The following is a 12,837-nucleotide window of genomic DNA, read 5'->3' as shown; positions in this document are numbered from 1 at the left end:
CATTCAATAATATCACAGATTGACGAATTGATAATTTTAGTTTATAATTAGGAAAAAAATTAAGAAAATAAATGCCGATTTTATGAATAAAATTTATAAATCTAAAATTGTGGTATTTATTTCGAAGTGGTGTAGACATATTTTTTCTTCTTTCTGTTATATATTTGGCCATATGAGGAGCTTTCTTATGAAATAAATACACTCGGAGGATTGCCATTGTCCGCCGAGGGACGACCGCTATTAGAAAAAACTTATTCTCTTATTTCGTGTTTCATGTCCGCGATGGGCGTCAGACCCGGACCAAGTGAATGATAGTTACCCGCAAAATGATCCGGCTATGGAGGTCGCCTATTTATAGAAATGTAAAAGCCAATTATACGGAGTATAAGGGCACGGAGAAGGGCGCGATATTTGGTGCAATGAAGCGATTATCTGATTGTAACTATGGCAATTATGAAAATCTCAAAACCGAGGTATTTTTTTTAAATAATCAAAAAATAAAATAAAATAAAATAAAATAAAACAGTGGGCCAATTTCTCTTATGCCTCCTGATACTCATATTACAACATAAATCTTTAAGTACTTAAGTAGGTATAAGTGTGGCATTCACCAAGTCCACGTAGTTATTGGCCTATTCATTCCGAGTAACCTCGCACATAATTTCCTCGTGACTTAAGTCGTAGAAAACTTTTAGTGCATGGTGTTCTTAAAGCGTCAACATATTAAGATACCATCAAAATTACCAGCTTTTAGTTTTCTACTTAATCATGGTGTGGCAAAATTAAGCTCCCTCTCGGCAGATTTATAATTTTTGCAAATGGCGTTGTACATCCATCATATTTGACACTTGTGAAAAAGCAGTTGCAGTATAGAATAGACAATCAGTGGAGCGCGTAAGGGTCAAAATAAAAATGTTTACTCAAAATAATCTTTTTATTTAGTAAAAAAGTTATTCCAAAACAAAATTTGGTAATTAATTTTGCATATTGTGCGTTGTTGAAGCCGAGTTTTCGTAAAAAACTGACATTAAAAACTATTAAAATTATTTCTTAAATCCAAAAGCAACAACAAATTACAAGGACTTCACGTTCACAATACACTAAAGCCCATGTTATCAGAACAACCCGGATTTACACCCGACTAGGCAGTATTTTTCAAAAATTTATGGGAAATGTATGATTTCACACAAAAAACAACTGCATTTCAATTATTACAAATACAAAATCACAACACAAAATCGTTCACATTATTTTGTTTTTTACTCTTTTCCAGCTGGTATATCGCAAATTAATAAGGATAATTATATGATTTTATTTTCTAAATTGAGTGCTGCCTGATTTTATTCCACTCTTTTAAAATGGATTGCATTCTATCTCTCCTCACGGAAATGAGTTGTTGATGTTGATGGTGCGTCATCTATTTCTTTTATTGCTTTCTTTGGTGTATCTCAGGGAACTATTCTGGGCCCCCTACTTATTATTATTTTTGTTAGTGATATTTAGGGTTGTTTTAATAACGTACATTTTCTTTTGTATGCTGATAATTTAAAGATATACTCGTTGATGGCAAGTACATCAGACTCTATAAATCTTCAGTATGATTTAGATAACGACGTTGCTTGGTGTACAAGAAATATGTTAAATATTTTAAGTCTCTTATTCCAAATCTTGTTCTCTTACATCTACTTCCTACCGCATTGGTGGTTCTCCAATCCAAGTAAGATTATTGATCTTGATGTGGTATTTGACTCTAGATTCTCTTTTCAAAAATATTAGCTTATCTGATTATGGATGATCAGAACTAATTATGCTTCCAATGCTCCGATTTCTAGAACTTTCAGAGAATTTTATATGCTTTCAAATCATATTGACCTAGATTTTTCTTCTACAAAGTACTACTTGAAAGAGTTATTAAATGAATTTTATTCTCTAATAGTGAAAGTGATCTGCCATCATGACATTAACGAATTATGATGACATTTAGTTATTGTATTGCTAAGCTTTTTGAATTTAATTGTTAACTATTGTAATATATAAAATATCACAATATTTTCAATTTTGCGATGAAAGAATATTAAGAAAAATAATCAACTTTTCTCTGTATGTGAAATAAGAGTTTTTTAATTTAACATTCTGCTCGAAATGACGAAGATTTTTCTAGTCTTTATTTATTTTGTCGCAAGAATAAAATTCATTTCCTTATTTGTATTTGGTTTCTCAGAACTTAATACAGCCCTTACCGTTGAGCGTCAAGCCATCAAATAAAGAATGCAGGGAGCATTAGATCTAGCACCCTTTATAAAGTATTGTAGCAAAACTTGTGGGATACAAGATTGCGCCCATCCGAGCGGATTTTTGAGAGTAATTTTTGCGTTATGTCACACTGATGTAGCCAAGGATGATAGATTTACAAATCTACTTTCTCTTCACCATTGGTGTAGTTGCGTAAGAGAAATGTTAATGCGAGCAAATGTTAAAATGCGAGCAAAAACGCGACAAGAAAAAGCAATTACATAAACAACCCACGAATAAATTGCGCCAGTGTGACTTCACCCACGCAGCGCTTCTGTCAAATTCACTGAGATCATAATAGCGGTATGAGATGGGCGCAACCTAATTCCTCTGTACAGTAATTGAGTAATAGATTGCACTACTTGAATACTGCATTGAGAAATACTCGTAAGCCAACTTTATGAATTCACTACTGCACAAAAACGTTCCACCGTACTTTCCTGCAGGGCATTCACATATAAATGCGTTCGTATAGATTTACCTATGGAAATGCTTACGTGCATAGTAACACTTAAGCGTTTCAGCATTCCGAATTTTAAGCGCTTAGAGGGTGTGGTAATGTGTGTGCAAAATGCATACATGCATGGGTAAGTGTGTACACATTTGCATTTGCTAATTACTAATTGAGACCAAAAACTATGCACTTAAGTGCAAAGTGATTTCAAATTAACCCTACATTACATTAACCCACATCGCATACACTGAGATAACCAGAAATGTAAGAATTTGCATATTTTCTGCAAACACACAAGTAATTACTTTACTTTAGTCACTAACTCTGGGTGTCGTTCACTCACATTTCACACTAGCGGTATTTTTTTTTTGCATCCGAACTTAGCAACAACTCAAAAGTTTCTACTTGATTTAATACAGGGTGTCTGGTGGCAGAATTAGGTTTTAAGTTTAAAGTTTCTCTCTAATCGCTTCGTGATCTGAGCGGGCTAATTAGTCATGATGTCGCAGTGGACGCAGTGACGGGTGAACAACGTACGTTCGCAATCTAAGCGTATTTCAAGGCCAATGGCTTGTGTGCAACTGTTCTTCGTAGATTTTGCTCACTTAACAGTGTTCGAGAGGTCGTTGGTTCGAATCTCGGTGAAAGCAAAATTAATAAAAACATTTTTCTAATAGCGGTCGCCCCTCGGCAGGTAATGGCAAACCTCCGAGTGTATTTCTGCCATGAAAAGCTCTTCATAAAAATATCTGCCGTTCGGAGTCGGCGTGAAACTGTAGGTCCCTCCATTTGTGGAACAACATTAAGACGCACACCACAAATAGGAGGAGGAGCTCGGCCAAACACCTAACAGAAGTGTACGCGCCAATTATATATATTTTTTTTTAACAGTGTTCGGCTTTTACGTGATGCCCCAAGTGCAGATTTGATTTGTTCGTAAAGGTTACAGGCAACAAGTTCTGTAGTAAATAGGCCACGTTCGAGGCTCAGCCGAACATCGAGAACAAATGAAAATATTGAACTCGTTGCTAAAAGTTTATACGATAATCCGCGTCACTCTGTGTACAAGACACCGGCTGCCATGGGATTTCCTTACACTATTATGGATGAAATACTCAGGAAGTATCTTAAACTTCACTCTTTCAAAATTTAAATCGTTCAAGCGCTGAAACCTAATAATTAAAATTTGTGTAAACATTTGGAACGGGATAATGTTGAACCGATTTCGTGTACTATCTTGATGAAGCCCATTTTCGTTTAAATGGAAATGTAAATAAAAAAAAAAAAATTCGGTATTGGTCATCGTATTGGTCATGTCGTAGTGGTCATCATCAGGATAGAGCCCACTATTGAAACATCAACAGTCACTTCACAGTCCCAAATTGACTGTTTGATGTGCATGACCAAGCAGTGGAATAATTGAACCTTTTTTTTTTGAACATCGTCGAGAGCAAGCAAGCTGAATGATTATTTTCTGCCAATAATAAGGAAACATCTTTTCTTCCATACACACCAACGCCGCACACGCCTAGATAGACCATGGCGATATTGCGTGATTCCTTCCTTAACAAACTGATTCGTTTTCACAATTCGGTGATATTTCTTGACCACTTGCCCTTTACGCAATAAATAGTAATTGAAATAAACTTTTAACATTACTTCCTAGTTCTTTTTTTAATTTAGCCTTTAATTCTTAATTCTAACATCGGTCACCCTGTACAACTTATTCCAATTGAAAACGCATAACTTTATGCGTCCTGCTTAGTAGCGTTTTAAAATAGAAAAAGATGTGTTGTATATGGGCCGGTAGAAAGTGCTTGGGATATTTCATCTAAACGGCAAACTGTTGGATACACAAATGAAACGAGACAAAATGGAACAATAACTGATTTTCGGGTGCTCTTTTTGCCGGTTGAATACAAAAGAATACATCAATTATTCCTCTTACTTCCATGTTAGAGTTTTATAACAATTGTAATAAGAAGAGCCATGAGCAAGCTGTGCTCTTTTTTAAGGCTGTCAAGGATATCTTTATAACTTTCGTTTGTTTTGGTAATTTTGTATTGATAGATTCCTTGTACGATTTGCTGTGATGCTTGTAGCGCGTGTTTATCTTGGACATCCATATTAACAGATCGGAAGAGTTTAAACCACCACTTCGTTGTTGGGCTCGATTCTTTATTGGTGTTACAAATAGCACAAATTTGTTTAGTCGCCTCCCCTGAGTTTTTACATTGATTGCGTGGTAACGAATAATGTCTAAAATTATATCTTTTTTAGAACGCAGTAAAACACAACTGACTATATCATGCACAAAATCGTTGAATAAAATTTCTTTAAACAACCATACAGTCTGATTCGATGCAATGAGTACATTGGAAGGAACGGCTCACTCGAGAAATCTAGCAGGAATACCCTCAGAATTGTTTACTTCGCCTAATACTGGTGGCCCCTCTAACCTAATGAGCTTGAGCATGATTACCATTCAGTTTGAAGCTCACTGTGCGCATGAAACGCCAAATGATCGAAAAAGTTTTTTCTAACAGTATTTCTGCCCTGAAAGACTCCTCATAAGCTGTTCGAAGGCGGCATAAACCTAGACCTTGTGGAATATTCAATTTTTAATAATAACGAAACCCGAATATGTGCAAACCGCTTAGAAGAAAAAGAAGTTGCGGAACAATTGCGGAACATATAAGATAATGATGACCCTTGTTGAACTAAATATTCAATGTCTCTGATGAAGACCTTTTAAATCGAGAAAACCAAAGACTGGCTTGTTACGGTACGTGACTGTTACAGAAAAGTTGAGACCTGCCGAAACTTTTGAGCCTATGTTAACGTCAGTGAGGCCCTTGCGAACAGCTGCTTACACATTTTTGTATTCTTAAAAAGAATCGAACTTTCATAAATAAAGGAAAAGGTCTTATGCATACTTTGCGAAAAGCAGGCGGTTGTGTGTATTATTTGTGAAACACTCATGTGGCAATCCTGGCAACTCTTTTATATATATCCTCGACAGAACCAGTTTCTTCAAATTCGTTTACCAACTTTTGAAATGTTGACTCGTTCGGATGATTATTTCCACCACAAAATCACGGATTTTGCGATCTGTTGTTCTTAAAGGTCGACCTTTTTGATAATAAGTTTCAATAATTTTAGCTCGTTGTTCTATCATCTAAAATTTTACATCTGTCTACTTTTTTTTTGAAAATTACCGATTTCTACCATTTTGAAAACCAACCAACCAACCTTCGATAAAGTTTCAATCAAATATATTAATTTTTGTTTGAGCTAACATGCATCCGGCGAGATGGACCGATAAATGGACATGGCTAATTCGACTCTTCTAATACTTCTGCGGGTATAAGAATGGGTTAGTGATGCAATCACTCCAATATGAAATAATTCCCATTAAAGTCTTTAATAAATAAAACAAAGAGTTCATCAGTTTGATTTGAGTCTTCCATTTACATTTAGGCGAAGAAATCATTCATCATTCTGTTTTAAATTCTTGAAAATAAAATTTCTGTTTAAGTTGCTTTTGTTCAACTTGCAAGTTAAAGTTGCAAAAATCGACCGACTGACAGCCATTTTAAAAAGTAATTCAACACCAACACTTGCGTCGTATGTACGCAGAGGCTCGTTGAGTTTAGTGGCGGCACAAATGAAAAGAAGTGGAAAACAAACGCCCACTGGCTGCAACTTAATTGCATTTCCCACCACTAAGATACGCTGACAGACAAAATACAAATGTGCACACACACACATAAATATAAACTTACCTTTACACCAAATATATAGAGCTCGCGTGCAATATGGTTTCCAACGCCTTTGGTACATCCACTTGCCGCTCGATGCTCGGTGCTGGATGCCCATTGGAGCGCGTTCACTCACTGCTTCTGCGCAATGAATGCCCGCTGAACTCGCGGAGAAGCGTTCAGCGAGTGAGGTTAAGCGCTGCAAATTCAATTTGCCAGCAAAAGATATATTGACACGGGCAGACATAAGAAATGTGTTAGTAGCAACCCCAGAAGATACAGCTACTGGTTCGGTCTGCTTGGTTTTGTGCAGCCAGCCAAGCTAACCAACAACTCTCATTCTCAATTGCAACTCATTTTATCATCACTTTCTCATAGCAATGGAATACCTATAGCCACTCACACTAATTATACATATTTCTCTGGCTTCTCTTTGTCTTTACAGATAGTTCCTCCACTAACACAACGGAGAATCCCTCCTCGCCCACATCGCTGAGTCCAAATCATATTGGGAACAATAATAGTAGCAACAACCACGGCAGCGGTGGCAACAATGGCAATAACAATGGCACCAAATCGCCTTCACCACATGGTTACAGTCACAACCAACAACAGCATCCACATTCGGCACATCCGCACCAACCCGTAACGCCCACTAGTAGTAGCGGTGGCAGTGCCGGACATCCGCATCTTAGTCATCACAGTTCACATTCGAACTCGAGCTACTTGCTACCCAGCAGCTCTAACGAGTCGGATGACGATGGTGAAGAGATCATCGAAGAGGACGATGGCAATGATGGTCCATCGGACGGCTCCTCGCCGCAGGGCGGCGATGGAAATCAGACGAAACGCAAGAAGAAGACACGCACCGTTTTTTCGCGTGCACAAGTCTTTCAGTTAGAGTCTACATTCGATCTGAAACGCTACCTCAGCTCATCGGAGCGCGCCGGTTTGGCTGCTTCATTGCGTCTAACCGAAACACAAGTGAAAATTTGGTTTCAAAACCGTCGCAACAAATGGAAACGCCAATTGGCGGCCGAATTGGAGGCAGCCAATATGGCAAATATGGCACACGCAGCGCAGCGTTTAGTACGCGTACCAGTGCTCTATCACGACGGCTCTGGCACGGGATTTGTGCCGCCACCACCGCCACACCATCATCCTATGCAGTACTATGCGGCAGCAGCAGCGCGTAATACAAGCCCGCCACGTCCGCCACTTTCGTCGCTGGTATAGGGTGTGGGGTGCCTGGCGGCCGCGGTGGGATCCAACTGCGGCGGTCCCATTCCACTATTGAAGTCACCGTATACCAACCACGTACCTTCAACGCCAACACCGACGCCACCATCGACACACGACATGGATGATTCGGATGCAGAGGAGGAGGACGCAATCGATGTGGAGGCTAATGAGGATGAAGAAGATTTGCGTGAAATTAAACTGCCGTCGGCAAATGGCAATGCAGAGTCGATTGGCGGCATAGCTGGTGGTGGTAGTGGCGGTGTTAGTATGCGGAAGACGACACCTTTCGAGTTGTTGGCGAAAAGTGTCAACTGCCTGGAGATGCACAACAGTACCGGAGGCAAGGAGCTGAATGCCAATAGCGTTGGTGGCGTTAGTACGTAGGGTGTTGAAATAATCATAACAGCGTACAAGGCATACGAAATGAAGTGGCGTCAGTGGGCTTCCGATGCGACAGCAAGACTCCCAAAAGTGTTGTAAATTTTTATCGAAGTCATAGTGTCAAAAAGTGAAAATTTGCAGCGGAGAAGAGAAAGAAAAATTGGTTTCACAAACAAAGAATTTCGCTAGATGCAGAGTATATGTATATGGAGTATATATAAGTACATACAAACTCATGTAACAAGAATGGCGTTAAAAAGTGCACAAAAGTGCGATGTAATTACTTGTACAATATAGAATAGAATTGGAAATCAGGACATCTCTTTAATTAAATATTTATAAATGTAAGCTACAGATAGTAATCAATGTTCAAATGTGTAGGTTTCCGATATACGTTATAAAAACTGTCAAATAAAAGTAATGAATATTAGAAAAATAATAATTTTCCTTTGTAAAAAATACTTGCTCTGCCCACTTCTCCTTCTTCTTCTGCATTCTGCATGTAAATGTGTAAATAAAAGTTGGCGTTCCAATTCTCTTTGCTCAATATTTGCGCTGATAACTAGTTTATAAAAGCCATAAACAAAAAAAAAAAAACAAAAGAATAAAAAAAAAACAGAAAACAGAAATCTGAAAATACTCTTATAAAAGATAGGTTTTGTATATTATAAAAAATGTATGCAATTTGTTAAAAATATAACAAAATACTCAAATTCGTGTTTGTAAAATATGTGCGTATGTATGTTTTATTAAGAAAAAGATCCTTCGTTCAATATGATACGAAGCGCATAGCATTAAATCTAACAAATTAGTTGCGTAAGGCTTTGTGTAGTTATTCACCTAAACGTCGATAATTTACGTATGCACATACATACATATGTAGGTACATACATACGTGTCCAAAGCCAAAAAGTAGTAGTTACATAAACTTAGGTATATTTACATGTACATATATGCATCTATATATACATACATATACATATATACATAAATACTCCCCTAATTAATACAAGTACTTAATTACCTTAACGAGAATTACTTACAATTATAACAACCCCAGATAGCATGTAGCTAAATTATGCCATAATAAATGTTAATATCGTATCTAAAAGAATATTTAATAAAAAATACTAGAATAAATAACTAATTACTAATTTATGAAAAAGTAAAGTATTTAATTAAAAAAAAAATAACTAATCGTGTTTTCATTAAATCGTATGAGGAATTTACACAGTTCAAGAAATTTATACAGAGAGAGAGGACAAGCAGGAGTGGAAGTATAAAATTTACCATAAATCATGCTTGTTTCGCCACTGACAGCTTCTTACACACAAACTTCCAGTACGAGGTTCGTTTGAAAAGTTCGTGCAAAAATAGATTAGGATATGTTGAAGTGGTTGTCCTGTGGGAAATTGTTCCTACCTCTCCTAAAACCAGTGCGTGCTTTTCTAGCATTTTAGAATATTCCTGATTTCTGCAGAACTGAGATCTTCTAATGCACCAAAAAAATTGTCTACATAGAATAGTAAACCTACGACTGGGTGGAGCACAAAAAGGCACAGAAGGTTCGAAGTCGTCTCTTCCTCTGCCTCATCTCGACAGCCTCTGCATAAGTCATGGTGCAAACAAAACCTATTCTCTAGGCGTGCCTACATATAGTGCCCCGTTATAACTGAGATTACTGTGCTGAGTCTGTGCCTACATTCTGTCAAAAAAGTAACGGGAACTGTTCAATAAAATGTAAAATAATTGTTTAATCATCAAAATTTATTTTGTCGCCTTTAAAATAGGCTCCATTCGAAGCAATACGCATATGCCAACGATTAGTCCAGTCATCAACGCACCTTCAGCTCGTTCAGCGAATTCTCCTTAATGGCTTCTATCGACTCAAAGCGGCGTGCGCGGAGTGGCATTTTAAGCTTTGAGAAAAGGAAAATGTCACAGGGGCACAGTGGGCCAGGAGACCCTTATAAGTGGCCAAAATTCATAATTCCCAAAACACCAACAATTTATAACTTTTAATACCGCTATGTACAGGTTTTGGGGTCTCTGATTACGAATATGAAGTCAGATTTCAACAATTCAAAATGGCGGATCCAATGTGGCGGACATGAAGTTTAAAAAATTTGATTTTTTTCACCAAATTTGGTATTTAGGGTTTTGATGGTCTCTGATTACGAATATGAAGTCAGATTTCAACAATTCAAAATGGCGGATCCAATATGGCGGACATGAAATTTAAAAAATTGGATTTTTTTCACCAAATTTGGTATTTAGGGGTTTTGATGGTCTCTGATTACGAATATGAAGTCAGATTTCAACAATTCAAAATGGCGGATCCAATATGGCGGACATGAAATTTAAAAAATTGGATTTTTTTCACCAAATTTGGTATTTAGGGGTTTTGATGGTCTCTGATTACGAATATGAAGTCAGATTTCAACAATTCAAAATGGCGGATCCAATATGGCGGACATACATTTTTTAAAATTAATTATTTTTTACCAAACTTAGTATTTAGGGGTTTTTGGGGGCGAATCTGCTGCCAGATTTTAGAAATTAAAAATGTCGAATCCCTTATGCGGATCTTTTTATTAAATTTTATCTGATTAATTTGAAACTTGTTACTCGGGCTTTTTTGTATCGCTGTTGACAAATCTGCAATTAGATTTAAACAATTGAAAATGGTGGATCCAATATGTCAGATAAAGAGACACGCCTGCAGCTAGCCTACATAAAAAGTTGTAGTTTCCGGAATCTACCACGAGGAGGTTACAGTGCGACTTCAGACTCCTTCTTTTTTTTAATTTTTTGTTGTTTTAAATTTTTTTTAAGTTTTTAAATATTATTTTATTGGTTTTTATTTTTTTTTATTAATTTTTTTTTAAAATAGGTAAATACTAATTGCTTGCTCTACGAGGTCAAATATCGTCATTTACATCAGATTGTGAGTCTTCTTCCTCGGATAATTCTATGTCATCTAAATATAAGATTTTTTCTGTAAAATCAATTTCCTCAATTTCATATTCGTCTAGTTCTTCACTTACCTGTACGTAATTGGTACTTCCTGATTGATTAGAATCTACTTCAACCTCTTTCAATAAAAGTTGCACTTCTTTAGGAAGAGATAATTGAACTTTTTGTTGAAGGCGTTCTTTTCAACGTAAACTCGATAAAAGAGGATCAGAGGTGTCCATAGCTCTACAAAACAAGTCTTCCAAATTTGCCATCCTACTATGCTTTCTACTATGCTGGAGTCTAAATTTTTTGTAGTCCTTATTTCTCGCTTCAGATGCTTCTTCTCCGAGCATACCTACCGGTAAGATGCTGTTTTTTATTATTTCTCCGCTATGAATAAGAATTTTGTGAACCGTTTGAGACATAGGGTACCACGAATAGAGCGAGACATACAGTTTTGCAGTAGAGGTGCAAAATTCTTCAAATCGACTTGAATCGAGAGGAAGATGACAAGAGAGGCTAATTAAAATTAGCTTAAAACGTTGAAGCAATTCGTGATTAAGACCAAGGCAATCAGACAAAAGTTTACTATCTTTAAATGCCCTGGGAGCTGTGTTTCCATCATTGCTGGTACCACTTCCTCCAGGCTTTGGTTTATCCACTCTGAGTCCCATTTTTCCCCACAGAATTGATTGCACCTCTTGTTTTCTTAATGCTACCTGTTCTTTATTCTTAGCGCCTCTGGCATCCCATCTTTTGATAACCAATTTATAAGAAACGTGTAAGCAAAATTCGAAAATTCTTATCCAGGCATGCAAAGGGCTGATTCCATGTAACAGTGACTCCTCATGAGGCATAAATTTCACACTCTTTATATTAGATAGATCGTTAAATTGTTTAGGAACAGCATGACAGATAGCACAAGTTTTCATTGATGGCGTGTTGGTGATCGTATTTAATACCTTACCGTCAATTAAAGTCATTAATAATGTATATTGTACTTTAAGACGTCAGCCTTCAATCAAAATTTCAAAGGCTTGTAATTTCAGAATTTGTTCTTCGATGGCCTTCTTTTGGGCAAGAATTACTTCTGTTGATTCCTTTGCGTATCGAATATGAATAGGGCGACAAAATCTTGGAGGTTGAGATGTAACATTATTCCACAAAATTACATCCACTTCACTTGATAACCTTAAGGGGATAAGTGTAGTAATGAACAGATTTTCATCTGTAGGAGTCTGTTTCTCATTGACACTATCATAACCTTGTTTGTAAGGCGAATGCCCACTACTCCCATCAAATCCCCAAGAAGACATCAGAACAGTTTTGAGCTCAGTAATTTTATTTTTTTGAATAAGACAGTGTAAAACTTCTCTTTGTAGTTCTATTATTCTATTCACCGTGTGGTTTAAAAGTTCTTGAAGTGATACTTCAGCTAACGTTTCAGAAATTTTAATTGACTCTTTCGACGGTCTTAACTTTTCTTTGGCTTCTCTAATCGCATTATACGCAGGCCAAATGTCTGCTCCACTAGATTTGGTCGCTAATCGCATATTCTGATAGACTTGTTTAGACATAGAATTATCGAAAAGAAATGCTAAAGCCACTTCAGGGCTTTTCTTTTCTATTGTAGGAAAAGGTGTTGTCATTATTTTTCTAATTTTCATAGCCTGTTCCTCGCTTTTTGAAAGTTCGTTAAGTACCGATCGCAAATCTGCTTCCCCTGAAACTCGTGCCGCATGACTAGTA

General features: G+C 36.9%; 1 protein-coding gene across 1 annotated transcript in view; it reads left to right on the top strand.

Moving 5' to 3' along the window:
* Positions 1–7,755, top strand: part of LOC129249364 (homeobox protein Hmx) — a 53,425-nt gene extending 45,670 nt beyond the window's left edge. The window contains exon 3 of the mRNA XM_054889156.1: positions 6,953–7,755. Coding sequence (XP_054745131.1) covers positions 6,953–7,743 — 791 coding nt within the window. The 3' untranslated portion in view covers positions 7,744–7,755. The remainder of the gene's footprint in view (positions 1–6,952) is intronic.
* The last annotated feature ends 5,082 nt before the right edge of the window (positions 7,756–12,837 follow it).

The sequence above is a fragment of the Anastrepha obliqua genome, chromosome 1 (genome assembly GCF_027943255.1).
Source record: "Anastrepha obliqua isolate idAnaObli1 chromosome 1, idAnaObli1_1.0, whole genome shotgun sequence".
Lineage (NCBI taxonomy): Eukaryota > Metazoa > Arthropoda > Insecta > Diptera > Tephritidae > Anastrepha > Anastrepha obliqua.
This window is presented reverse-complemented; position numbering and strand designations above follow the sequence as displayed.